At 42.2% G+C, this 27,859-nt stretch overlaps 1 protein-coding gene across 5 annotated transcripts in view; it reads right to left on the reverse strand.

The window, feature by feature from the left end:
* The window catches only part of RIOX2 (ribosomal oxygenase 2), a 456,423-nt gene that overhangs the window by 36,488 nt on the left and 392,076 nt on the right, over positions 1 to 27,859 (reverse strand). For all 5 annotated transcript variants that reach the window (XM_044072345.1, XM_044072343.1, XM_044072342.1 and 2 more), the window contains exon 8: positions 3,287 to 3,375. In XM_044072345.1, coding sequence (XP_043928280.1) covers positions 3,287 to 3,375 — 89 coding nt within the window. The remainder of the gene's footprint in view (positions 1 to 3,286; positions 3,376 to 27,859) is intronic.

Consider the following 27,859-nt stretch of genomic DNA (forward strand, 5'->3'; position numbering starts at 1 on the left):
TTTTCTACTTCCATGAAACTGGCAGGGAGGGAAAGCTGGTCTTAGTCCCAATAGACAATGTTACTCTACATGGGAGGTGAAAAGTATGCAAAAGGAGAGTACTGTACAGCAGGTGATGAGGCAATAGGACTAGTGGGGGGACATGTTGGAGGTGGTTCTACTTCACTGACAGGCTTACCAAGGTTGTGCTGGCATCTGCCTGTTTTTTTCTAAAGGCAATCTTCTGTAGCCATACAGTTAAGCCTAACCTAACAGCAAACAGTGCAAGCAGGTCTAGTGTCTGGACCATTTCACTGAGCACAGTTGGTGCAGACTGACCCACATGACCTGTAGAGGTTTCTTCAATCCTAAATGGTGAGCCCATGATTTGTGGGAAAAATATCCTAGATCCCAAATGAAACCACCAAACCTTCCCAGAGGACTTTGAAAGCATACTCCATGTAAGCAGGCCAAATGCTCAGGCTCTGCATGCAAAAACATGAATAAGGCAGTGATTAAACCCTGGGATGCGTCCTTTCCAAAGGTAGCTGTCGGACAGCAGGATGAAAGTGAGTGATGCTCCCAGTCAATGAAGGATGTCACCTGATGTCTCAAATGGTGATGGGGAACTTGTGACTTTTACTTTATTTTCCATTTGTTAACCAGGGCATAGCACGTGACTTTTACTTTACTTTATTTTCCATCCGTTAACCAGGGTATAGCACGTGACTTTAACTTTACTTTATTTTGAATATGTTAACCAGGGTATAGCACTGATTGCAATGGACTATTTTCAGGCTCAGCTTGGGAAAATAATTACAGTATTAAACGTAGATAAAAATTACAATGCACAGCACAACCGTAACATAAGGTAGCAAATTCAAAACATATACATTCAGAGAGATGTTTATGGTAGTACTATGGCAAAAGCAGGCAGGAGAAGCCAGATCAATATAAATACAGTGAAATTGGTGGCAGATTTCTGAAAGACAGAGGCTTTTGACATTATACAAATTAATACACATTTCAAGAACAAAAGCTTTTTGGTATAGCAGAGAAAGACGGACTATGTGTTGATAACTATCTACTGTTAATAAGTATGTTACATTTACAGACATACAAAACTGAGTGGGAGACCAGTGGAGACAGGAAGAGGGGAGGAGGGGAACAGATAGGATAACTTTGTGCACTATGTTTATTATGTTGGAGAGGCAAGTACAGTAATGTCAGTCGGGATTCAGATAATACTTCCTGTAAGCATTTGGCTTGTTGAAATAGGCATTTGTAGTCTGAAACTGGTATGGGAAGGATTACCATATGTGAGGGGCAAAGCAGACAGAGAAGGAATGTACTTTGTAGTTTACTTCTTGGGGTAAGAAGTGAAGATGTTTATTGTGACAGGCCTCTCGGATTGTACTGGAGATCATAGGAAGTTACTAGGCTATTGCCCCGAGGCCCTTAAAAGCCTAGCCAAGAATTTAGCTCATGTTCCAACAAGTCAGCACTCTATGCCACTGTTCAGCAGGGACATAGGTAGAATCCCAGGGGTGTATTTTCTGTTCACCATCCAGTTATCTAGGCTGCTCTTAAAAATGTTTAATGAGGTACTGTGCTTTACATGGAGAGGGATTCTATTCCACAAAAGGGGAGTCTCTGGGGCACAAATCTGTCCCGCCAACATGTCCTACTAATGTCACAGACCAGGCTGAGGTCACACGTGCGGATTACTCGAGTGGAGCTTGACTTGCAAACATGCAACAGTCCCATCAAGGCAGGTTCTGAGATTGCTCATGCATGCCAGACAGAGGTCACCTCTGAGGAGTCTGTAGGAGAATGAGTAGAGGGACAGGGCCTTTAGCCTATCTGTGTAGGGTAGATGCTTGAGGGCCTGGATTCTCCGGGTGAGGAACCTCTGTGGTCTCGCCAGCTGCTGAATGTGCTTTGTGAGGTACACGCCAAAAGGGGTACTGTACTCAATAATGGGTCTTATAAGGGAAGAATACAGGGATGTTATGACCACCTTGTCCCTGGATGAGAAACACTTACTAATGAGCTGGGCCCATGTAGAAAGCTTTCTGTACAACTGAGCCAATATGGTGGTCAAAAGTCAGTTTGCTATCAACCTGGGTGCCCAAGCCTCCACATTCAGGTGAGAAAAAGGGGAAGATTTTCCACACTCAGAGTAGCAGCAACTTCAGATTTTGCTTTGGTGAAATGTGTGTGGAAGTGTAGGCTTTGATCCAAGCAAAGCCATAGGTGTTTGAAGATGGGGTAGTCTATAACATTCCTTTGGAGTCGCACTTAATGGTCTACTTACGTGGGTTTGATATCAGTTTGCACTTTGATGTAAAGAGCACTTTTATTTTTGGTACTGAAGACATGTTTATTTCAGTAAACCAGCTGTACACTTAAGTGAGGTTCTGTTTTGACGGGCTGGATCTTAGAGCCCGCCTTATAAATAACCATGTAGTCAGAGTACAGTACTAAGCCGGGGAGACCCCTAAGAGGCTATATCTAGCAATGAGAACACTAGAGATGACAGGATAGATCCCTGTGGGACTCATGTGGTGAGTGAACAGGGGGAAGAGCAGTTGAGGCCTACTTTGATTTTGAATTGATGGCCGTGCAGGAAATTATTGAACTAGGGGAGGGAGTGCAGGCTATCACTGGAGATATACAAGGCTGCCTCAAAGGCAAAGAAAAAAGGGGAGGTTCTGAACAATGTCTGGCCTCTGTCTCCCATCTCACAATCATAACTTACCTATAGAACCTTGTGGTCACATTAAACTCACCTTGAAATGCAGCCATTCTTAGCTGGTACATTTAATTACTGCAGCATGAAGGTTAAGCAGTTTCCTATATAGCGGGATGATGGCAGCTCAGAAGGGTCAGGTTTATCTGCTGCAGCTGTAGAGACTGCTTTCATTAGGAACACAGCACTCAGGTACATTTTCATGAATTAACATTTTATGGCAAAAGTTTTCTGTAAACTGCCTCAGGGAAAGTTTAAATTCATAAATCATACTTTCAGTCAAACATTCATAAAATTATTCACTAAATTGTTGCAGACATCAAGTGAATACTTGTAGTAGAACTTTGCCACATAAATAATAAACGTAGGGAAGCTTCTCATGGGAAATAAAGTTAGATTTATAAGAAAATGGGAAACATGGTATTTTGTTAGTTGTATGCATTACATGAAAATACTCATGTTCAGAAAACCATACTTTGCACAGCTAATGCATATCCTGGAGTTCACCCATTTACATTTATTAAAACTACAAGCAAAGGAATCATTACTACTTACAGTTTTTTCTTGGTCTGGCTCAATTAAAATCATAATGTGATCTTTGAAGCGCAGCTTTACTTGACTTTCCAGTGTGGGAAGTTTTCCAGCTTAAAAGGAATGGAAAGTAATGTTCTACATTGCATTTAAAATTATTACAACTTAGAAAGTGTTAACAACAAAATATGAACACATTTATGCAATACAGCTGATCTTTGTTGTATTACTGGACAGACTATATAATTGTATTAGGAACTTACCATAAATATCAAGGTTAAGTAGTTTCACTGTTGCATCATCACTCTTGGGATATCCTGCCATGCAGGTGGATTGTGGACAACCAGCCTTACAAAACTCTTCCCACCCATAGGGCTTCAGCTGATGACCTCTTTCTAGGGAGGGTATTGGTGGTATAAAGGATGCATCAGCTAACACCATCTTTGAATTGTTCTCAATCTCATCTCAGCAGAACGAGGGGAGAAGGTGTTAGCTTCAATACAAGGCAAGGTCTGCTCCAAAGTGCCCCAATCTGGAAGGACCAGAGAAAGGGCCAACACAAATAGGGGTGAGTAAAAAGTTTGATAGATAAAGGGGAAGGGTGAAAAAGGATATAGTTGTCACCCCAATCCCAAGAGGCAGCATGAGACAAAAAGGGGGATGGCACAATGGAGTTTGGACTGCAAAAGTGAAATTACTTGAACACTTACATTTACAGTCAAGTTTCTAACACACTGTACTATGCTCACCCTAGTTTTCACTGCTGCAGTCTTCATTTTACGGGAAAAATTCCCAAAGCAGCACAAGGGAGGGAGATGGATACACTATTTGGAGATCCTTGCAAGACAACAGAGGCAAATCCATCTCTTGCTCTGGGTGAAGTCCCAAGTTCTATTGCTTGGGAAATGTAAGCAAAAGGAGCAGGTTGCTACTTCTAGAATGGCTTGGGTGGCAACTCCTCTAGGGAAAGCTGTGGTGGAAGCCATAGCACTAGCAGGGTGCTCTTTAATGTGGCCTAATACTGGACTTTCATGATGCTGATAACAAAAGATAATGCATTCCACAGCCATTTGGAAAGGATTTGCTCGTTAACAGGTTTATTCCCCTTCTCTTTTACTAAACATATAAACACCTGGTCATTTTTTTCTAAATCCTTTTGTTCTATGCAAGTGAAATCTCAGTTTCCTGTGCACATGCAGGGAATGCAAGGTTTTCTCTCCTGAATTCTGAGGCTTAGGGAAAAAAACACACTAGAAGCTGAATCGTCTAATTCAAGGTCAATTCAGTAACCACTTTAGGCAAAAAGAAAGGTTTCTCTACAATATTCTGTCTGGAACACTAAGAAGGGCTCTTTGAACAGTAATGCTTGGAATTCTGAAACATTTGGCAGAGCTCGGTGCTACAAAGTACATCATTTCCCAAGAAAGAAAGAAAACTGATATGGCAAGAGGCCACTGGCTCAAAGGGAGTCAGTTTCGGTTTCTCTACTACATAACTTATGTCCAATGGTGGTGGTCTTTGTCTCTTGGGTAGTCTAAGGTGAATCACTCCCCTTATGAATTGCTTAGCTGAAGGTCTAGAATAATGCAGGGAGACCCAGGCAGGCATGCTGAGATACCACAAGGGTGAACCTTTATGGATGCCTAAGTTAAGACTGATTTGTGAAGGTTAAGACCCAATGCCACCTTAGGCTTTCTGGGGTCTAGGTCCACAGTAAGGCACCAGAAGGAGAGCCTTCTCCATTTTACTAAGTATGATTTTCTTGCACTGGGCCTCCTGGCCTCCTCTATAACGTTTTAGCACATCCTCTGACAAATTATGCCTGCCTGTCTGGGATTAGTGTGAGATCATGCATTCTATCAGTGTCAGTGGGTCCAGGCTGGGGTACAGCAGGGACCCCTTCTTCTGAGTCAGGGGGTTCACTCACTAAGGAAGTACCTTGCATTTTCCTCTTTGCCGAATTGTAAAGGAGAGAGAACCAGTGCTGCTGTGGCCAAAAAGGAGCTATGTGAATCATTTTTATCCTCTTCTTTTGCATTTTTGTTAAACCCTAGGAATTAAGGGTATAGCAGGAAAGGAGTTGCTAAACATGAGCAAAACTGTCTCAGCCACTTGTTCAGATAAGAAGCCAACAGGACTAACTCAGACACACACACACACACACACACACACACACACACACACACACACACACACACACACACACACACACACACACACACACACAAAATACCTGCTGGTTAATCTAAGAATATCTCCCTATAGAGCATCTATTTTTGGCAGTACACATACATTCTTCTCAATTTGTCTGCTACTGCATTCTGGTTTGGGGGGATTAAATGACTTTTAGAGAAACTCCCTTTTCTACCACCACAACTTAATCTTGCATTGCTAACCTGCATTGTACATAGGAATGAGTCCCTCCTTGGTTGTTTATGTACCACATTACTGTGGTGTTGCCCATCTGCAATAGTAGGACTAACCCCATACTTCCCCAAACACCAGGAAGAAAGGAATTCAGTGCCAGGATAAAGGCCATATCCTTGACGTGCTTTATCCTCAACCTGTATTCACTATTCCCTTGGACCTGGACAGTCCTCATATGGGCTCCCCAAGTCATATCTGAGGAGTCTGTTGTCAGAGTTATGGTATGCTGAAGGGCATTTCCTTGTTCAAGAGAAAATAGGTCTAACATGAGATTTTCTTCCTGATGCAAGGCAGCAAAGGAATAGAAGCTACCAAATTTTGAAGGTGTTGGCTCCACCTGCTTCTCAAGTAACACTGCAGCTTTTCCATATGTAGGTGTGCCAAGGACAACATAAGACTGCATGCCACCATGTGTCATAGCATCCTTAGATACTCACTTGTTTTATCTCTTGTTTTTGGCAGCATCTGGAAAACAAATCTGTTAGCAGTTTTTCCTTGCCCTGAGGGAGGAAGGCCCTACACGGAGCACTGTCCAGACTTGCTACCAGGAATGTTACTCTCTGAGATGAGACTGACTGTCAGTCCCAGTTCTACACACCACTTCCAGGTATGGTTCATGGCATCCATGGCACTATGACAGGAATCTGCTAGGACAAGACAATTGTCTAGGAGGGGAAAAATCACTGGCACAAGCCAAAGGGCAAGCCAGTGAATTAATAATGGTCTCTCCCTGTTGTAAATCTTAGACTTTTTCTGTCTTGTTTTTGATGACAGGGATCTGAAGCTTGGTATCTTTCAAGTCAAGAGTTGCCATGAATGCCCCTTGAAGAAGCACAGGTAATAGGCCTTGTAAGGTGAGCATTTTGAATTTTACATATTTCAGAATTGGTTCAAGTGAGAATTATCCAAGATGAGCCCCCAAGTGTGCTCTTTTCTTGATACCAGGAACAATCAGGAATATAAACATGTGCCTTCCTCACCCAAGAGTACTCATTCTATGACCCCTGTCTCTAACATGTCTAAGTTCCTTACAAATGAAATGAATCTGGTCTCTTGGAACTTGTGTAATATATCTGAAGTGGGTCTCTTTAAGAACTGTTGACTGTAACCTACTTTTAGAATGCTTAGCAAATACCTCTCCTGAGTAACTGTCTTCCAAATTCCCTATAAAGGCAAACATGTTCCCTCCAAGTCCTAGGAGGTGGGGGGGGGGGGGGAAGTTAGGCTGAGTCATGCCGGATACCTCGAGAGGTCTTGGACCTGGGAGTTCTTGGGTTTCTCCTTAAACTTAAAGATCATGTGCAACTATTTTTTTGCACTTAACCTACAGTCTTTCTCTTTCTTCTGTGATGACAGGATGGCTACCCACTCTGCAAATGCAATTTCCTGGACATTCTGTTTCATTTTAATGCTTCTTCCTGCTTGCAAATGTTGGCTCTCCACACATTTATGAGGGCAGTACTTCCTGTCTTCACATCATCACACTTGCTGCTTTGATGATGCAAAGTTGGACCTTTTCTGCACTGCCTGCACTATTAGGTTTGGTCTCTTCCTCTCTTTTTTTAATATGAAAATATCATGCCAATACTGCACACCAGCTGATTGTCGTATGCCCATTTATTAAAGGAGCAGGATTTGCATCAGAATGCATTTATTTTATTATTATTTTACATTTGTTGACCGGGCTAGTCTAGCTGGATATATATCCATTTTCAGTAGAGGCCCGAGGAGAAAAGCTCCACACAAATACAAACAAAAACAAAAACAAAAACGAAAAAACAAAAAAACAAAAACCAAAACAAAAATGTATTCAAATAGAAAAATATCATTACAAGGTAAAAAAGGATTAAAAGCCATATGATACAGTGTAACACTTCAGAAAGTTAACATAGAACATAATCTTTCTTATAGAGGTGACTAGATGCACTCTAGTAAGAGATAAGTACAAAAATTTACATCAGACTTGAGGGATTTAAGCAATACATTGAATAAAGTTTGATTTAGTGATAGTCTTAGTTACACGACTAATTATTAAATGTTAGGAAGAAGGTAGAAGAGGAGAAAAACAGGGTATAGGTGTTGATTAGTCAGGTTTACTACAAGGACATAGCCAGTGACTTTGGAGGTAATTTTTGAGTTTTTGTTTGAAGAGTGGCAATGATGTAGTTAGTGTTATATCACTAGGTAGCAGATTCCAGCTCCTTCCTGCTGTATTAGTAAATAGAGAGTCACCAGCTGTGTTATTAGACTTTGTTAAACTGGCAATGAGTTTACTAGAAGAGCGAAGGGAGTTGAGATTATTATATGGGATTAAAAGTTTTGAGAGTATAGGGGTATAATTGGGTTGGTACAGTTATATGTGGGAAATTGTGAGTTGGGGGATTAACAGATGGTTTTGAAATTCCAGCCAGTCTAGTTGTTTTAGGTTAGAACAGTGGTGAGTTTTAAAGGGATTTCCAGTAGCAAATCGGGCAATATTATTGTAGCAAGTTGCAAGTTTGTTAAGGTTAGTTTTCTTAAGGTTAGTAAAAACAGGTGAGGCATACAGAAGAGTTGAGATTAGATGGGAATGAGCGATCTTGGCTCTAGCTGATGTGATTAAGAAAGACTTAATTCTATATAAGGATCCTATTTTTCTGTTGACTATTTTAATGGTGTTGTTAATATGTTGATCAAAAGACAGATTATTGTCAATGGTTATTCCTAACAGTTTGGTAGTAGAGTCAGGTGAGATGACAGTGGCATTATTTGAAGAGATTGTGAAGTTTAAGGGGGAGGACCTAGTAGTGGGAGTAAAGAGAAGGAGTTTAGTTTTTTTGGCATTAAGTAGGAGGTAACGTCTGGTAAACCATGTTTCTACTGTGTTGAAGATGTTTTGAGTAAGGGAAGAAAGTTCAGTTGGAGAGGTAGCTGAGCAACTAAGGGTGGAGTCATCTGCATATTGAATGCAGGTTGCTTGAGGAATTGCCAAATAGAGATCATTAATGAATAAAGAAAAAAGAAGTGGTCCAAGAATGGAGCCCTGAGGGACACCGATGGTGACAGGTAACAAGGAAGAAATTTGATTTTCCCAGAGAACTGCCTGTTGCCTATTGCTGAGATAAGATCTGAACCAATTCATGGCTAGGTTATCAAAGGAGAGAGATTCAAGAATGTTAATTAGGATGGAATGGCTAACCATGTCGAAAGCTTTAGAGAGGTCAATGAAGAGAGCAGAAGAGAGAAGGTTGTTGTTGGTTTCTATTGATAGTGTCTGTAAAGGATAGGAGGGCGGAGGTAGTACTATGATAAGGCCTAAAGCCATGCTGACAGCTTGCTATTATGTTGTGGAGAGAGATACTGTAAAAGTTGTTGGTGAATGCATTTCTCCATAATTTTGCTAAGGGTGATAGGAGAGCAACTGGTCTATAGTTAGAGTAATCGATAGAGTTCCCACCTTTATGTAAAGGGATAATGTGGGAGACCTTCCAGATGTCTGGGATGGTTCCTTCTTGGATTGTCCTATTTATAAGTATAGATATAGGGTATGTGATTACTTTGGCTGCTTTTGGAGATAAAGAGAAGGAAGTTTGTCAGCAGATGGGGTACAAGGCTTCAGTTTATGAATAAGTCTGTAGATGAAAGAGGTAGAGATGGGTTGTAGTTTAAAGTTATGGGAGGATTGTGCTAGGTTGATTGGAAGGTTGGATTTATCAGTGTTTAGTTGTCTAGCTAGAGACTGTATAGTGTCAGTGAAGAAAGAGTTGAAGGTATTTGCAGTTAGGTGGGGAGTATCTGGATCAGCATCAAGAGGGGTGGGAGTTTTAGAGTTACCTGGGGACAACAGTCTATTGATACAAGACCAGAACTTTTTTGGATTATTTTGATGAGTTTGTTGAAGTTTACAGTAGTAGTTTTTTTTGTCAGTAATGATTGCTTTTTTAGTAGTATTTCTAAGCTGGTGGAAATGAAGAAGATCAGAGCTATTTCTATGGCATCTCCATTTGGCCCAGACTTTGTTTCTAAGTAGAATTAGATTTTTTGTTTCATTAGAGAGCCATGGGGCTATGTTGGACTTCATTCTGATGGTACGTTTGGGAGCATGTTTGTCGAGAATAGATAAGAAAGTTGTATTAAAGTATATTACTGCATTTTCAAGAGGAAGGGATTTTAAGGGGTTCCAGTTGCATTTTCTGAGTTCATTTTGAAATAAGTCTATGGTGAAATGTTTGGTAGAGCATATTATTCTAGTGGTGGGGAGGTTATGAAAATCTTTCTTTTCTCTTGTAATATAAATCACTGACATCATCTGGCAGGGTTCCTACTTTGTAAGTTTGTTTAACTTTGTTTATGAGTATCCAATCTAAGATACTCTCTTTTTTATTAGGTTTATTAATTCTTGTTGAGGTGATGGTTTGGGTGAAACCATGAAGGTTGATGAAACCATGAAGGTTGATGTGAGAGGTAGGATTTTCAGCATTGATACTTTTCCAGTCTATGTTGAAATCGCCTAGGATTATTGTTTCTTGGGGGTAAGTCATAGATACCCAGCTGAGAAAGGCTTCTAAAGTGGGTATATTATTACCTGGTGGTAAGTAAATACAGATAATGTAAAGGGATTTCTTGGTGTTAAATTGGAATTTAGTTATGAGGACTTCTACTTTACTATCCTGGGTTGGATAAGCTGGAAGGGTGGAGATATTAAGTTCATTCTTAGAAAGAATTGCTACTCCACCGCCTTTACATTTTGATCGGTCAAGTCTCACTATGTTATAGCCTTGGGGAGTAATCTCATTATCTTTTGTATCAGGTTTTAGCCAAGTCTCAGTGAGGCAGAGAATATCAAAGGAATGGATATCTAGGAGGGCATGAAGGTGAGATACTTTATTATTGATGCTTTGAATGTTCAGATGTCCTATTAGGAGGGAATTATTAAGTTTAGGGTTAATTATTTGAAAAGTAGGGTTGGTAGGTCCAGGGTTGGGGTGGATGTCTCCATCTTGTAAGGTGGGATTATTTGGTTTTGTTATTAAGTTGTTTTTTAGATAGGTTTGAAGTTTCAATTTTCTATTGGTGGGTAGGACATGATTAAAGTGAGAGAGTCTGTGGTATTTAGGTAGAAGGTAGCTAGGAGTGGAAGTAATGTTGGAGTGTGTAGTTAGGGGTGTATATGTGCAAGTTATAGTTTGTTTGTGTGAGTGTATAAGCTGGACATAGTGTAGGTTTTCAAAGGAGGTAAGAAGGTAGGCTGAGAAGAGGGTGGTTAAGAGTAAAACTGATAGTGTAAGCATGGTTAGAGTATAGGAGCCATCTTTGTGGAGAAGTAAAATTGTAACTAGAGTGAAATGAAAGGTAGAGGAAGTAGGATAGGAGGAGAGAATAGATAAGGAACCTGCAAATGTAAGTGAGGGGAATAAAAGGATAATGAAATTGTGAGTAGAGGGTTAGGAATAGAGGTAGTTTAGGGAGAGTAATTATAGAGAGTAGTAATAGGAGGGTAGGGGTGTAGTTAAATTAAGCGGGAAGGGTGAGTTAAGGGATTGGTAGGGTGAGTTAGGGGGTGTGTTTAAGGAGGTATAAGTTTAGGACCCCTGGGTGGGTGGGAATAGGGGGTAGGGTAGGGGAGTGGAGTGAGCCCGCAGGGCGAACAGAGCGGGTAGAAACAATTGAAGGAGAAGCTGGAAAGGAGACTATCAGAAATGCAGGTGAGTATAGGTAAGAGAGGTATACCAGGAAAAGGGAAAGGTCTAGAATGGCCAAGTACACTAGCGAAATGACAAAAAAATAAAGGAGGGTTAAATCAGTGTTTAAGCATAAGGTGAGAGAGAGGAGGAGCAGGTCAAGGAATAGAAACAAAAAAACCTAGGCAGGTTTCAGGGGTAAAAAATCAAACAGAAGGGAGACAGATGGAGTACTGGCAATGCTGAGGGTAAAGGGGGATTGGAAGACCAATACTGAAATTACAGACGTAGGACAGTTAGTGCAAGAGGGAGCAGCAGAGAAAAAAAAGGGATGAGGGTGCCACCTAGTGGATAAAGCAGGTATAGAAGAAGGAGAGTGGGGAAGCTAATTAGTGAAGAGATAAAGTAAAAACTAATTATAAGAGAAGGAAAGTTATAGGTGCGGAGGTGAGAAGGTAGAAGAGAGGCTGTGAAGGAGGGGTACCGGCTGCTAGTGGCTCAAGCTCAGGCAAACTGTAAGACCCTTGTAGATATCTAAAAACAGAGGCCTAGTATACCAGCGGGACTATGCCCATAACCTACTTTCTTCTTTTCTTGATAGAGGGTAAAAAAAGGAGGCAAAGCATTTTCTGTACAAAATGAGCAATAAACTATGAAACTCTAATATCTAGCATTCCTGTCCGACTGTAATCTTCAGAGCTTCACTAGAAAATTAAAATGTTTAGGAGGGATGGAGGGATTAAAACAGGAGACAAAATCAGAGGCATTCTCCAAAACTCATGGATAGCTGTTCAGTTAAGATTCAGTGACATGAGGCAAAATCAGACAATTAAGAGTTAATGACTTTGTGCTGCATATGATGCGAGTGTGTGACAGTGAAACAGAGGCAGGTCTTCACAATTGTTTCCACATGAAAGGAACACAAATTGTATGGGGTTTTGAAGACCGGATTATCCAACAATGTGTAAGTAATCTTAAAATTGAAAATTAGACAAAAAAATAAGTAAAACTGCCCCATTCTGAAAATCCTCTCTCTGTACACCTTTCTCACCCATGGTAACTAAGACAATGGACTCTGCTGACCCATTTAGATATCAGCAGCCAAGGTAAGCAGCTACTGAGAAAATGTTATTTGAGAACAGATAGGCATAGATAGGCTACTTTGATTTGGACAGCTTGTACATGATCTTTAAGCTTGCCACTTTCTTTGTAATTCCCCTTTTTCCCTTTGTCAGATTGTTAGGTTCTTGTCTGAGGTTTGTAGGCAACATCATGGCTGGGAAATTCCTGCCAAAAACTGTGGCACACAAGTCTGAAAAGGCTCCCTAACAGATTGGGTAGTTCTACTATAACCAGATTTTGTACATCTCTTGAACTGGGGTTCCAAAGATGAACTACTTACATAATGGGGCATTAAGAATCCTTAATTTCACATGGTCTTGTAGGGGAAAAGTCCTCATACAGGCATGCTTCTAGTGACTGAACCCATTGCTGCCCAGCAGGATGCATCCATAGCATCATAGCTATATTTCTTGAAGTGTTTTGCTAAACAGTAAGAGAGATCACAAATGTCCAACAACTCCTGCTTCAGGTCTTTATCTTCAGTTATTTTCCCCTTCGTCTTCATCATCTCAATCAGGGTCTGTCGATAAGACTGCATGTGGGAATGGCATTTTAAAGCCCAAAAGCCACGTTAGCAGGCATCTACACTTTTTCCCCCAGGTTTATCTAGAGTTCTGAACTCCTTCTCATTTGGGACATGATTCCTGGTCTGAGTAGAATCTGCCCCTTTTCTAGTATCCAGAGACACCACAACTGGGTCAGCTAAAGTATTTCCATACAACTACCTATTGGAATCCTTGACCAACCTGACAGACTTCCTAGCAGCAATGGGAAGGGAGTCAGGCTATAGGGATGTTTTTTTTAAAAACATCTTCAGGACCTTTAGCACTGGAGGGACAGCTAGGGGCCTACATTCAGGAAGACACATGATGTCCCTATACATTTTACCTAGGCTTCAGAGTACTCACAGGAATCCTACTGAAAATTCTCTTTCATTATGTGGAAAGTATCCCTACAAGAGAAGTCCTCTAGAGGACACAGCATCTTCAGTGTCTGAGTCTAGGGCATCATAGGTAAGTACTAGGTTATCAGCCCAAGGGCCTATGTAAACCTAGCCAACAACGTTCCCTGACTTATGCCAACCCAAGAAAGTTAATTTCCTGTGCCCCTGTCGAGGAGAGCCACAGAAGTGATCCCTGGGGTGTAGTTCCTATTTCCCATCCACTCATCAAGATTTTTCCTTGAAGAGTGTTAATGAGGAACTTTGCTTGACATAGATGGGTAGCTTGTTCCAGAGTATGGGAAGTCTCTGGGACAGGAATCTATCCCTCCAGCAGGTCCTGTTTATTGTGGTGACAAGGTTTAGGTCCCTAGAGCGTGTAGCTCGGAGGGACTGGGATTTCTTTAGGTGTAGCATGTCCAACAGCTCTGGGTTTGACATAGCTTTATATGTTGGTCAGCTGATGGAAACATGCCATCTGCTTATTTATCAGCCTCAGAATCAGAGGAGTCATACTCTACCTCATACGGCCTTGCCTTTCTCATTTTAGAACAGACTTCTGACACTGATGGCATATCTACTTCAAATCTCTAAGATTTTAAGTAAGACAAAGATTTTGGTCAACTGAGCTGTATGGGAAGATGAAGCTTGGGTAGGGAGTTTGAGATGAGGCAAGATAGGCTTAGGTTTTGGTGCCTTATGCTTGTTATACATGGAGACAAATGCCCGTGAGACTGGGTCTCAAGAGGGTAACCAAAACCTCAATACAGTTTCCCAAGAACTTCCTCGTGAACAGATATTCTGTGGTTCACAGAAACCAACAGGAATCAAGATGTGGCCTCAGTGGCTGAAGGTTCAACATCTGTCAAAAGTACATCAAGGATGTCAGTCCAACAGGATATGCCAGGCAGCAATGGCACAGGCACCTGCAGAAGAGTTGTGCCAGAGGTACTGGTCACAAATGATTATGTAGTTAGGGTCTGGGAAGGCAACTCAACTAGTACATAATCACCAGACTGTGGGAATTCTGAGTTGTTGGTGATGGCCTCTGTTTCCCTCTGTTTCCCTTCTCTTCTCCCTCTTCTCTGAATGCTTCTTTTTGTAGGTAGGCTCCAAGACACTCTGGATGATGCAACGGCAGCCCTAAACCATGTCTGTGGCTCTTTTTTGGCAGAGAACTCTTGGAGGGAATGTTAGCAACAGCAGATTGTCCTTGAAGTAAACAATGCACAGTTGGGACACCAGTCCAGGTTGTGCTCCAATTACAGGCATAAAAAAAAAAAAAAAAAAAAAAAAAAAAAAGACACTTGCTGTGATAATCTTTATACAGTTTTTGCTTATCGTAGACCAGACAACTGTAGACATCAATAGTAATTTCCTCAGAGATATATTTGGTGCCAGACACTGGCTACAATAAGACATCAAGCAAAAGACAAGGAAATCCCCTTTGGGGCACTTATCTGTCCTCAGGAAGACTTAATTTGACTAACCAGCACACTACATGAGTGGTTGGCATACGAAAGCAACTGCATAGCAAGAAAGATCTACAGATGGTGTTTGGCAACACACTCTTTGTACCACTAATGTCCTTATCCCAGAAGGATGGTGTCGGTCAAAACCTTGACATAGGGAAGAACTCTGGAAGACTGACTGACAGAGGGCTACCTGTACAGCAGGATATCTCAACAATGAAGACTGCAACAGTGAATACTGCAATGAGCATTACTTGTTAGCAACAGAACTTTGCTAAAGTCTCCACAGACCAACAGATGTACACAAATGCTAGATTACAGGTTACTTGTTAAAGACTTTTAAATTTAGTCAGCCCTTGACAATCCATTCTCAAAAACCACTTGATATCAAACACCTTAGTGACATCTAATTAACAAGACGAGCTTCCAACATTTATTTACTATTGTCATTTTAAGTAATAACACTGGCTTACAGACAGCAACCATCTCTGGCATTCCAGAATGTAAACGCAAAAATCGACAAAGGCAAAAAAAGAAAGAAGGAAATAAAACGTTCACACACAAAGATATAAAGGTATGTAGGGGCTACAAGAATTTACAACAGAAGAATTGCAACAAAAAAATGAGAAAAGGCTAGAACAAAGTTCCAGTAGCTGCTTAAAAAGCAGCCACTTGCTACAGTGATGTCAATGTGCAGTAAAGACTTGGATGATCTGTCTGTTCTCAGTTCTGCTTAAATAGATTAACATGCTACAGTGACTGACAGTCTACGAAAGTGGAGAGATGGGCTACCTTCCATTGCTATTCCTGCTTAATTAAAGAAAAACAACTTTAATAAACAAGTACAGTTTACTCTAGGGAACAAATCTAAAGGAAATCTGAAGCCTGTGGACATGCATATGCTACATCAGTTTTAATTCATCAACAATGAATATGCATACCAATTCTCATTTGCAGCAACTAAAATGAAAATTCAAAAATAAATAGTAAAATCAATATTACAGTTATTTATGCATCATTATACAAATACATCCAGCAAGACAAAAATAAAAAAAAGATACACTACCACTTTATACAAACCTTATAATGAGAATGTAGAATTGTTTATACAGAACGTCAATATTATCTTTAAGAGCCCCTGTCAATTAAACCAATAACCCGAATAACCAAGACATCACTTACAATCCCTCACATTCACTTACTTAAAGCTCAAAGCTGATCTCTACTCTCTTGAATACTGGTTAAACAACCATTAGCTACTATTAAAACCATTCAAAATAAAAAGAATGATATTCTGAACCTCAGAAAAGTTGAAAAACTCCTAAAAATCTCAAAATCACAGATTTCAATGGTACCCCATTAGAAACAACCATATGTATTAACAGAAAGTTATGTCTTACCATAACTTGGCATCTGTGTTGTCCATCTTCATTCCTCCTCACAAATGGGTCTCGGATCTAGCTCAGCCATCTCTTCCAGACCTGGATCCAACTCTCAAGCTCCTCCCTTTACCCATAATGCATTACACCCACCCCAGCACCACAGATCGAGTTTACTGACTCACCATCCATAGATAAAAAGGACAGGACAGAGAAAAAAAAAAAACAATGGAGGCTCAGACATGGGACACAAGCATCCCACAATCTTCCCTAATCCTGTAGAAAATTAAGGCAGGCAGATGGTTGGGTGGGAAAGTGAGGTATGAAGATGGACAACAGAGATGCCAAGTTATGGTAAGACATAACTTTCTAATCTGACGTCCTCGTCATTCCTCCTTATCATTGGGTCAGAGTCTCCAGCTATGTGGTCCCTGGATGGCCCTCATGGAAGGATATGCCGGAGTACCATTGTGTTAAAAGAATCCCTGCTTCTAGATACAACATCCAATTTGTATTGCATAATGAAGGTATGACTTCAGGTGGCTGCCGCACAAACATCATCAATGGAAGTTTTGGTTGAAAAGGCAGAACACGTAGCCATAGATCTAGAAGAATGCACTCTTGGAAATAGAGGTAATTCTAAACCTCTCTGTGGATAAATGAAGGAGATGCAGTCGGTGATCCATTTGACCAGTGTGATCTTTGATACTGCTCGACCCAATTTGTTAGCAGAAAAGGCTTTGAACAATTGGTCTGACTTCCTGTCCTGCTTTGTTCTATGCAAATAAAAACACAGTTGCCTATGAACATCGAGGAGGTGTAGAATTGTACTCTCCTTTACTGGAAAAGTTGGGAAAAAAATACCAGCAACTGAACAGATTGGTTAATGTTGCTTTCTGTTGCTATTTTAGGCATAAAGGAGGGATTGGTACAGAATGAAACTCATCTTTATGAAAGATTATGCATGGAGATTTAGAAGATAATGCCTGTAGCTCAGAAATTCTTTTGATGAAGTAATGGCTACTAAACAGATTATCTTCGATAACAAAAACTTCAAGTCACAACTGGCTGCTGTTTCGAACGGTGTTCGAGTCAGACTCTGCAGCATGACAGTGAGGTCCCAAGGTGGGGAAGGATCTTTAATGGGGGGGTCTCAGCAAAAAGATACTGGTCATAAATGTTTTGCATAATCTAAAGGTAGACAAGGAGCAGGATTAACTAACCATGTGAAAATTAAAAAATTGCGGCAAGCTGAAGTCTGAAGGTAGAAAAACTTGCTCCTTCTTCAAACAGGGTACTAAGGAAAAGCAAAGTATTTGAGGCTAGTGCAGAGAAGGGATCGATGCTTTTACTAGCAGTCCAAACAATGAACCTTTTCCATTTACTGTTGCAGATTTTCTTAGTTGAACCCTTTTGTGAGTCTAAGATGATGCTAAAAAAGTACAGTTGTGTACCTACCACAAATGTAGATGTTAGAGTGTATTCACTGTTGCAGTCCTAACAAATGGGTTATCCGGCTCCCAGTAGCCCTCGATCGGCCAGAATACCAAAGGTAAGTAAAAATGACATTGGCTGCCATCGGTTGTAAAGAACATCAGGCGTCCGATACAAAAGGAAGCAGCCGACATCACTTCCTCAGTCTTTCTTGCCATAACAATCAGAAGCCCCCAGAAATAAGACTTGAAGGCAAAAGCAACATTGGCAAATAATATCCAAATCAGCCTATACCTCAGGAAAACAGAACAAGAGAGGACCAAAAAGGGGGAAGGAGGGAGGAAAACCAGGACTGCAACAGTGAATACACTCGAACATCTACATTTATGGTAAGTGTACACAACTGTACTGTGTTCATTGTGTTTCACTGTTGCAGTCCTAACAAATGGGTTGATTACCAAAGCCCAGAGAGAAGGGAGGAGGAACCAACAGAAAAAAGGGTTGGAGATAATGTCCTGCAACACAGCAGTGGCAAACCCTGCCCTAGCTCTGGAAAACAGAGGCAAATTGTAATGCTTAGTGAAAGTGTGAACAGAAGACCATGTGATAGCTTCCAAAATATCTTTAGTTGGGACACCCCTTAAAAAGGCTGCAGAAGTGGAAGCTGCTCTAGTTGAGTGGGTCCTAACCCCTTGAGGAGAAACCTTGCCACGAAAGGAATAACAAAATGTGATACAATGTGCAATCCACTTGGAAATGGTTTGCTTAGAAATAGCCTTGCCCTGAGCTCCAGGGGCAAAACTGACCAATAACTGTGCTGATTTCCAAAGGTCTTTAGTCCTGTCCGGGTAAAACCTGAGATGTCTGTGCACATCAAGAGAATGTAGGATCCTTTCACCTCTATTTCGAGGATTAGGAAAGAAGGTAGGAAGGCGGATGGACTGATTAAGAGTCAGGCTAGAACCACCTTAGGCATAAAGGAGGGATTAGTTCTCAGAGAGACCCTATCTGCATGTAAAATAAGAAGAGGCTCCATGGTCATCAAGACGTGCAGCTCCGAAACCCTCCTTGCTGAAGTTATAGCCAAGAGGAAGGTGGTCTTCCAAGAGAGAAACTTTAAATCTGCAGAGGCAGCTGGCTCAAAAGGAGGAAGAGCGAGTTTCTCTAGAACAAAATTAAGATCCCAGGCTGGAGTAGGTGCCCTTCTGGGAGGTTTTAAGTTGCAAGCACCTCTGAGAAACATTTTCATCAGGGAATGAGAGAAAATGGGTTGTTCAAGAGAACAATGAGCAGAGATGTATAAATAAAAGAAGCAGTTGCAGAATAAAGGTATCTGGACGAAAACAGTAAAATTTCTTATATCACACTTCCAGATACCACCACGGCAATTCCAATGTTTAGGCTTTTTATTCCAATATTAAAAAACAGAACAATATAAAAGCTTTTGTGTAAGCGCTTTCGGGTATTAATGTACCCTTCTTCAGACAAATGGCTATTCATATCTAAACAGTCATTTAAATAGTCAAAAAGGCACCAAAAATCCACCTTAAAGAAACATTAACTGTATTTACATGAGATGTCAATATAAACATTTCATATCACTCTTATTTCTTCATATCTACTTAGTAGCATATTCATTTGTCATCTACATGTTTGTCCTATTAAAAGCAATCGTAAAAGTAATAAATTTCATTCAAAAATCTGCGTATTTCACATAACTAATAATCATCGCATTTCGCATTCATCTTCCCACAACTAATATAAAATATAAAATAGAATATATTAAAATAGAAATAAAAACATATATATTAATATATCAATATACATTGTTCTGCAAATTCATTAAATGCCATTGAATATATCAATCATAACAATCTATTAAACATTGTTGGGTACATTAATACCCGAAAGCGCTTACACAAAAGCTTTTACATTGTTCTGTTTAATATTGGAATAAAAAGCCTAAACATTGGAACTGCCATGGTGGTATCTGGAAGTGTGATATAAGAAATGAGCAGAGACGGCTGAAGCATGGATCTTGATAGAGGAAAATGAAAGACCACCCTGAAGCAAATCAGCCAGGTATTCCAGGATCAGAGGAAGGGTAGGCTGAGAAGAAGAATCCCCTCTAGCCTGCATCCAATGAGAGAACCTTTCCCATTTGCCAGGATAAGATTTCCTAGTGCTAGGCCTCCTGGCCTCCCTCAGCATGTTAACCACCTGCTGGGAAAGGGAAGAAGAAAAGGATGGAGTCATACAATGAGCCAAGCTGCCAAATGGAGAGACTGAAGATGAGGATGCAGAATGTTTCTCCCTTCCTGAACCAAAAGATCTAGCTTCAGCGGAAGATGCCAAGGAAGAAAATAGGAGAGACTGCGAAGCAGTGGATACCAATGCTGTCTGGGCCAGTCTGGAGCTATGAGAATAGTCCCTGGTCGTTCGTCCCTGATCTTCACTAATACTCTGGGAAGAAGAGGAAGAGGAGAAGGGAAGGCATAAACTGACAGCAGCGTCCAAGGGAAGGACAGAGCATCCACTCTCCAGGCTCTGTTGTGATGCTGTCTGGTGCAAAAGAGAGGTAGAAGATGGTTGTCTGAGGAGGAGAAAAGATCCACCTGAGGCGTGCCCCAACGTTGAATGATGCTGTAAAAGACTGCTCTGTTCATTTGCCACTCGTGACGATCCACGGTTTGCCTGCTCAACTGGTCTGCCAAAACACTGAGCCTTCCTGGAAGAAACTGCGCTAGGAGATGCAGGTCCAGGGATGCTGCCATGGACCAAAGATTCATGCTTGGTCTGCAAAGGGGGTAAGAGTGAATCTCTCCCTGCTTGTTTATGTACCACATGACTGTGTTGGTGTCTGTTCTGACAAGCAGGGTCCCTGGAGAAAGAAGATGCTTGAAAGCTAGTAAGGCCTGCTGAACTGTAATCAACTCATTTAGATTTATGAGCAGGTGCATCTGTTGGGCGTCCCAACGTTCCTGTATGCATCTGCAATCCAGGTGTGCTCCCCAGGCATAGTCTGACGCATCCATGGTCAGAACTTGAGTAGCAGGAGATGGTCGAAAATGCATGTCTTTGTTTTGTAGACAGGATGTTGCCCACCATAGGAACTCCGTCTGCAGAGATGGAAGCAGAGAAATGTGTGTGTCGACACCAAATGTTCTTGAGGTACCATTGCAATTTCCTCATATGCAGTCTTGCATATGGAATCATGAGAATACAAGATGCCATGAATCCCAGAGCTTGCAGGTATTTCCTTGCAGGGAGCTGGGACAGGCTTGCCAAGTCCTTGAAGTAAACTGAAAGAGTTGTCTGCTTTTCCTGGGTGAGATGTATCATCTGGGTGGCTGTGTTTAGACTCGCTCCCAGGACTGTTATCTCCTTGCATGGTACCATTTTTGATTTTTCCTTGTTGAAAGTGTAACCCAGGGAAGATAATAGAGTCTTTACGAATTCCAGATCCTTTAATAGCTGTTCCTGAGAACTTGCTTGAATCAGGCAGTCATCCAAGTATGGATAAATCTGAATTTTCTTCTGCCTGCAAAAAGCATTGACTAGAGCCAGGCACTTTGTGAAGACTCTGGGAGCAGTAGATAAGCCAAAGGGCAGCGCAGGAGAATTGATAATGTTGCTTGCCCACTCTGAAACAAAGATACTACCTGCAACTTTCCCTGATAGGGATGTGCAGATAAGCTCTTTGAGATCCAAGGTTACCAGCCAGGAATCTTTTTCTAGCATTGATAGCAACTGATGCAGAGTGAGCATTTTGAACTTTGGAATTACTAGAAGAGTTCAGAATGGAAAGATCTAGGATAGGATGCCAGGTGCCTTCTTTTTCTGGAACTAGGAAAAGCCTGGAATAAAAGCCTTGGCCTAACTGCTGAGCAGGAACTGATTCTATTGCTCCCAGATGAGACAAAGACATTTGTTTTTCTACTTCTGCTCTTTGGTTTGGAGGAGTGTCCAGAATCCCTTGGGAACTGGAAAGGTGTGGAAAGAAAACTTGTGCCCTAGGGACACCATTCTGAGCACCCATTTGTCATCCATGATCGTGGCCCAAACATCTGCAAAAAGGGCCAACATTCCCCCTAAAGGACTCTCCAGGCAAGGCAATTATTAACTTTTTCTGACATTCGTTAAGGCAAGAAAAGAGGATCCTCAACGGGGTACTTAGCTGTAGTAGACTTCAACTTTGTAGTCTGAAACTAGCAAAGGTAAACTGCCAACCGGCACTTGTGTATAAAAAGCTTCTGCTTTGGGCTCCGCGGCAAGGAAGACTGAGGAAGTGACGTCAGCCGCCTCCTTTTGTATCGGACGCCTGACGTCCTTTACAACTGACAGCAGCCAACGTCATTTTTACTTATCTTTGGTATTATGGCCAATCAAGGGCTACTGGGAGCCAGATAATCCATTTGTTAGGACTGCAACAGTGAAACACGATGAACATCCAGGGAAGCAAGCCTGGACTGTCTTACTATGGTGGGAAGTGGAGAAACCAAGCAGTCAGTTTGAGGGCATGAAGATTGGGATCTTGCAATTCTTATGGGAGAGACAGTAGATCCTGTCTTGGCTCCAGGATACATAGAGGATATTTTAGATCAGACCAGGAAAAGGGTATTTGTCGAGGCCAGAAGGGGGCAATGAGGATGACTGAGCTCTTCAGCCTGCTTGCCTTCTGAAGAAATTTTGGGATCAGCAGAAGATCACATGATTGGCATAAAGGAGACCTGGGGGCCAATCATGTACCAGAGCATCCCTCGGGGACTCCCCAGAAAGGGATCAGAGCAAAAAACCTAACTGCACTTGTTGTTGCAGCAAGGCTGGCCCCAGCGACTGAAGTTCATGTTTGCCACTGACTGATGGGCCACTCATGCAGGATCAGAACAGATCTGCTGAGTCTATCCACCAACTTGTTAGTTTTCCCCGGAATGTGAGTTGCAACCAGAAGGCAGTCTGAAAATATTGCCCATTCCCAAACTCTCATGGCCTCTCTGCATAAGGGGTAAGAATGGGTTCCTATCTATCTGTTTGCTGATGTACCAGGCCACAAACATGTTGCCTGTGTGAAAGTACAGTTTTGTACCTACCATAAATGTAGATGTTTGAGTGTACACCCTGCTGCAGTCATCACACTTGGTTATCCTGTCGTCAGGCGGTCCCCGCAGTTGGCCAGAATTCCAAAGTCTTGGTCCTGCATCGGTTGCTGTCGTTTCTTCCCTGACGTCAGTGTGCCAGGGGTATATATATATTGCATCCGACGCCATTTTCTTCAGTTTTTCTTGCCCCAGATGTCAGGTGCCCCCAAAAAGGTGGTCAGTAATTAGTACCAAATTAAGCAATTTTTGCACAAACGCAAAATCCCTCCAGCTATAAGCAAATACATCAGGAAGGTATTGTACAGATTTAGCCAGTTAGATCAGAGGGGATGGAGGGAGGGTAACCTGGACTGCAGCAGAGTGTACACTCGAACATCTACATTTATGGTAGGTACAAAACTGTATAATGTTCATCGTGTTACCCTGCTGCAGTCATCACACTTGGGTAGAATCCCAAAGCTAAGGATGGGTGGAGGAGTCATAGAGGGTTAGAGGAGGCTAGAAGGCCCTGCAGAACTGCAGTGGCGAAGCCAACTCTAGTCTTAGAGTAAAGTGGTAAGAGATAGTGTTTGGTAAAGGTTGGAACCCCCCTGAGGAAGGCTGTAGATGTAGCTGTTGCCCTGGTAGAGTGGGGCCTAATGGTAGCAGGAACTGGTTTTCCATGATAGGTATAGCAAAAATGAATGCAATGTCCTATCCATTTGGAAATGGTTTGTTTTGATATAGCCTTCCCTTGTGGAGCTGTAGCATAGGATACAAAGAGCTGGTCAGATTTTCTGAAAACCTTAGTTTTATCCAAGTAGTAACGAAGTTGCTTGTGAATGTCCAAGGAATGCAGGAGTCTTTCTCCTTTGTTCTGTGGATTTGGAAAGAAGGTGGGTAAGTGGATGGCTTGATTTAAAGCCACACTGGAAACCACCTTAGGCATGAAGGAAGGATTAGTTCATAGAGAAACTCTGTCTTGATGGAAAATGAGGAAAGGTTCCACTGCCATTAGTGCCTGCAGCTCTGAGACTCTTCTAGCTGAAGTTATTGCTAGCAGCAGGGCAGTCTTCCATGATAGAAACTGTAGATCTGCAGAGAAAGCTGGTTCAAAGGGAGGTAGCATAAGTTTTTCCAGAACAAAATTGAGGTCCCATGTTGGTGTAGGTGCTCTCCTGGGGGGCCTAATGTTTTTTGCCCCTCTGAGGAACTGCCTTAGAAGTGGATCTGTGTTGTAGTGGGCTGAAATAGCTGATGCATGGATTTTAACGGAAGAAAAAGAAAGTCCTTTGTGCAACATCTCAGTTAAATACTGTAGAATCTGAGGCATGTGAGGCTGAAGTGTGTTTTGGCCTTTAGCTTGATTCCAGGCGCAAAACCTTTTCCATTTGTCCGAGTAGGCCTTCCTGGTGCTGGGCCTCCTAGCTTCAAGAACAACATCCATAACTGCTTGGGAAAGAGGAGCTGGCTGGATGCTTAGGTGATTTGCCATGCAGCCAGATTTAAGGTTTTGAGCTGGCTGTGAAGAATCTGATTGTTTTGCTGTGTGAGCAAATGGGCAATTTGTGGTAAAATCCAAGGTGGGCCCTGGGCCATATTCCTCAATAGTGGGTACCAGTGCTGGCGTGGCCAGTCTGGGGCTATGAGTATCAGTCGTGGTCTCTCCTTTCTGACTTTAAGAAGCACCTTTGTGAGGAGAGGAAATGGAGGGAAGGCATATACTGTCAGGTTTTTCCAACTGAATGAGAGTGCATCTACTTTCCAAGCTTGATGGTGAAATGTCCTTGTACAAAATTTTGTTAGCTGATAGTTTTGAGGACTGGCAAACAGGTCTATGTCTGGAAGGCCCCATTTTTGAGTTATCATTGCAAATACTTGTGGATCCAGTTTCCACTCGTGGGGATCCATGATGTTTCTGATGAGGTCGTCTGCCAATGTGTTCTTTTTTCCTGGCAGGAATTGAGCTTGTAACTGAACTTGGTAAGCCAGAGCTGTGTACCACAAGGTCATTGCTTGACTGCATAGAGGGTAGAAGTGTGTACCCCCTTGTTTGTTTATGTACCACATTACTGTGGTGTTGTCCGTCCTTATTGTAAGTTGTCCTGGATGTAATAGATTCTTGAAGGCTGTCAGAGCATTCTGTACAGCTAGCATCTCTTTTTGATTGATGTGCAGATTCCTTTGATCTGCAGTCCATACGCCTTGAATGCACTGTCCTGCCATGTGTGCCCCCCAGGCGTAGTCCGATGCATCTGTTGTCATAGTTTGCCTGGTTGGGGGCAAGGTGAAAGGCTGACCCTTGTTGAGGTGACATGCCTGTGACCACCATAGAAACTCCTATTGTAGGCAGGGAATAAGAGATATCATTGTGTCCAAGCTGTGGCTGTGTTGAGACCATATGCTTTTTAGGTACCACTGTAATTTCCTCATATGCAGCTATGCAAATGGTATTAATAGTATGCAAGATGCCATGAAGCCCAAGGCCTGCAGAATTTGTCTTGCAGGTAGTTGGGTCTTTGTTGCCATTGTTTTGAAATATTGAGTCAGTTGTAGTTTGTCTGGCGTCAGATAAGCCTTCTGGGCCGTTGTATTCAAGCTGGCACCCAGGAATGTCATATTTTGTGAGGGTACTAGTTTTGATTTATTTTCGTTTACTGTGTACCCCAGGCAACTTAAAAGATGTTTTACAAAAGCCAGATGTTGTAAGAGAATGTCCATGCTTTCTGCTTGGATGAGGCAGTCGTCCAGGTATGGGTATATTTGAATTCCTCTTTATGCAATTACTGGTGCCAGGCATTTTGTGAAGACCCTGGACACAGTAGATAAGCCAAAGGGCAGTGCAGAGAATTGGTAATGGGTTGAACCTGCAATGAAATGGAGGTATCTTCTGCAACTTTGTCTAATAGGAACATGCAGGTATGCCTCCTTGAGGTCCAACGTTACTAGCCATGTTTTCTTGCCCAACATGGGAAGAAGCTGCTGTAGTGTTAACATCTTGAATTTGGGTACTTGTAAGGTGTTTAGAATTGAGAGGTCCAGAATTGGCCTCCAGGCATTTTCCTTTCTGGGAACTAGAAAGAGTCTTGAGTAAAATCCTTGGCCTTGCTCTCGTGTAGGTACCAGTCGAATGGCTCTCATGTCCATGAGAGCTGTAATTTGTTTTTGTGCCTCTGCCCATTGATTTTGTGGCAGGTTTGGCATTCCTCTTTTCATTGGCAAGGTGTGAAAATGGAATCTGTATCCTCGTGAAATTATGTCTAGGACCCATTTGTCCTTTGTGACAATGTGCCAGTTGTCTGAAAAAAGTGTGAGTTTTCCTCCCAAGGGGGTTGCCAAGAGAGTGTTGCTTGGCCAGATGAGGTGCAAGTCATTGAGTTTGCCTTCTGGTAGTTTGGGACCTATCTTCTCCTCCGTTCTGTGTTGCAGTGCCCCATTGTCGAGGTTTGTATTGGGCTTGTGGTTGTCCTCTGCCTCTTGGACGTCTGTATTTACCCCTCTGTGGTCTGTCAGTAGCTGGAAAGAACCAATTTTTTATTGGCCAATTTCTGCTGAAGCGAGGGGGCTGTACCTGTAGAAAATCTTTGACTGTCTGCACAGATTTTGCCTTATCCTCCATTTTCTTTAAGACTTGTTCTGCTTTAACTCCAAAAAGAACATCCTGCTGTAAGGGAGCATCTAGAAGCTTTGCTTTAACATGATCAGGCAGAGTTTGTTCCTTTAACCAAGCATGCCTACGTATAACAGACCCAGTGACAGCTGCTCTGCAGGAAGCCTCCAAAGAATCAAACCCACATTGTAAAGTATGTTTGCCTACCTGTTCAGTTGCATGCAACAGATCCTGCATTTCTTTCAATTCAGACTGTTGGGGGAGTGTGCTCATTTTTTTGTTTCAACTGAGACATTAGAAATTGCTGATATTTTAGCATGTGAAATTGGCAATTTAGTGCCATCATAGCTAGAGTGGCTGAGGTGTAAACCTTTTTCCCCCACCTGTCTGGTGCTCTGGAGTCCCTTTCAGAGGGTACAGGATTTTTTGCCACAGAAGCCTTAGCCCCTTTGGGACCCTGGGAGATAGTCTCTGGATCAGCAACAGGGCTTTTATAAAGGAATTTGTGGGAATCAGGCACTCTATAGTATCTGTCAGGTTTGGCTGGAGCAGGAGGCAGAGAATCTGGGTTCAAACTGGATTCTAAGTAAACATCATCCACAATGTCTAAAACTGGGGGGATGGCAAATGGTCTGTGCTGGGGGAGTAAAAGAAACTCTCTGAGCCTTTTCTTTGAGTCAGAGTAGTCCTGACCTTCCCAGTGAAAATGTTCCCTCATAGTGTGTAAAGTTTCCCCAAAGGAGTAGTCTTCAGGAGGAGAAGCTGAGGGAATAGAATCATCAGCATCAGAATCTTCATAAGGGGAGAAGGAGTAATCTTGGTCCTCAGTGGAGCCTGAGGAAATAGACACTTGATCAGAGGAGGCATAATCTTCCTCTTGTCTAGGCCTTTTGTCGGGTGGGGGTTGGGAACCCCTGATTAAAGAGATCAAATCTTCAGCCATTTTGAGCATCTGTTTCTTAGGCATGGGGCCTTGAACTGGAGACTGAAGTGCAGTCTTTTTAGGTTTAATAGGAGTCTTAAGCTTAGGATACATTTTTATGGTGAGCGTCGTCAGTCTGAAAACGCCTTCAGAAACCGAAGGTGTTTCTGCAGCACCAATATCTCTTTCTGCAGTGTCGTCGGTAGGGGCTAAACAAAATGGCTGCGTCGCCTAGCACTCTCCGCCAAAGGATCTGAAGCGTTCTCGGGTTCCAAATCTGCGGTAGTCAGGGGCTACGTCGGAGCCTCACTGAAGACCGGTGAACCGGAGACCAGTCCAGCCGAGGCCTCGGAGTCTGGCTTGGGTCTAGGCTGCCTGTCCTTATCCTTGCGTTTTTTGTGCACGCCGGTAGTTGGTTGCTCCGACGGCATTGTGTAGTTAAATTTTCTACCGAAGTAGTGTCGTGCGAAATCAAAGTGTCTTTTTATAGTACGCTTATTAAACCTAGCACAAAAACGACAACCAGTGACGTCGTAGTCTAGGCCTAGGCAAG

Source organism: Protopterus annectens, chromosome 5.part0, assembly GCF_019279795.1.
Source record: "Protopterus annectens isolate FY-2018-M chromosome 5.part0, PAN1.0, whole genome shotgun sequence".
Classification (NCBI taxonomy): domain Eukaryota; kingdom Metazoa; phylum Chordata; order Ceratodontiformes; family Protopteridae; genus Protopterus; species Protopterus annectens.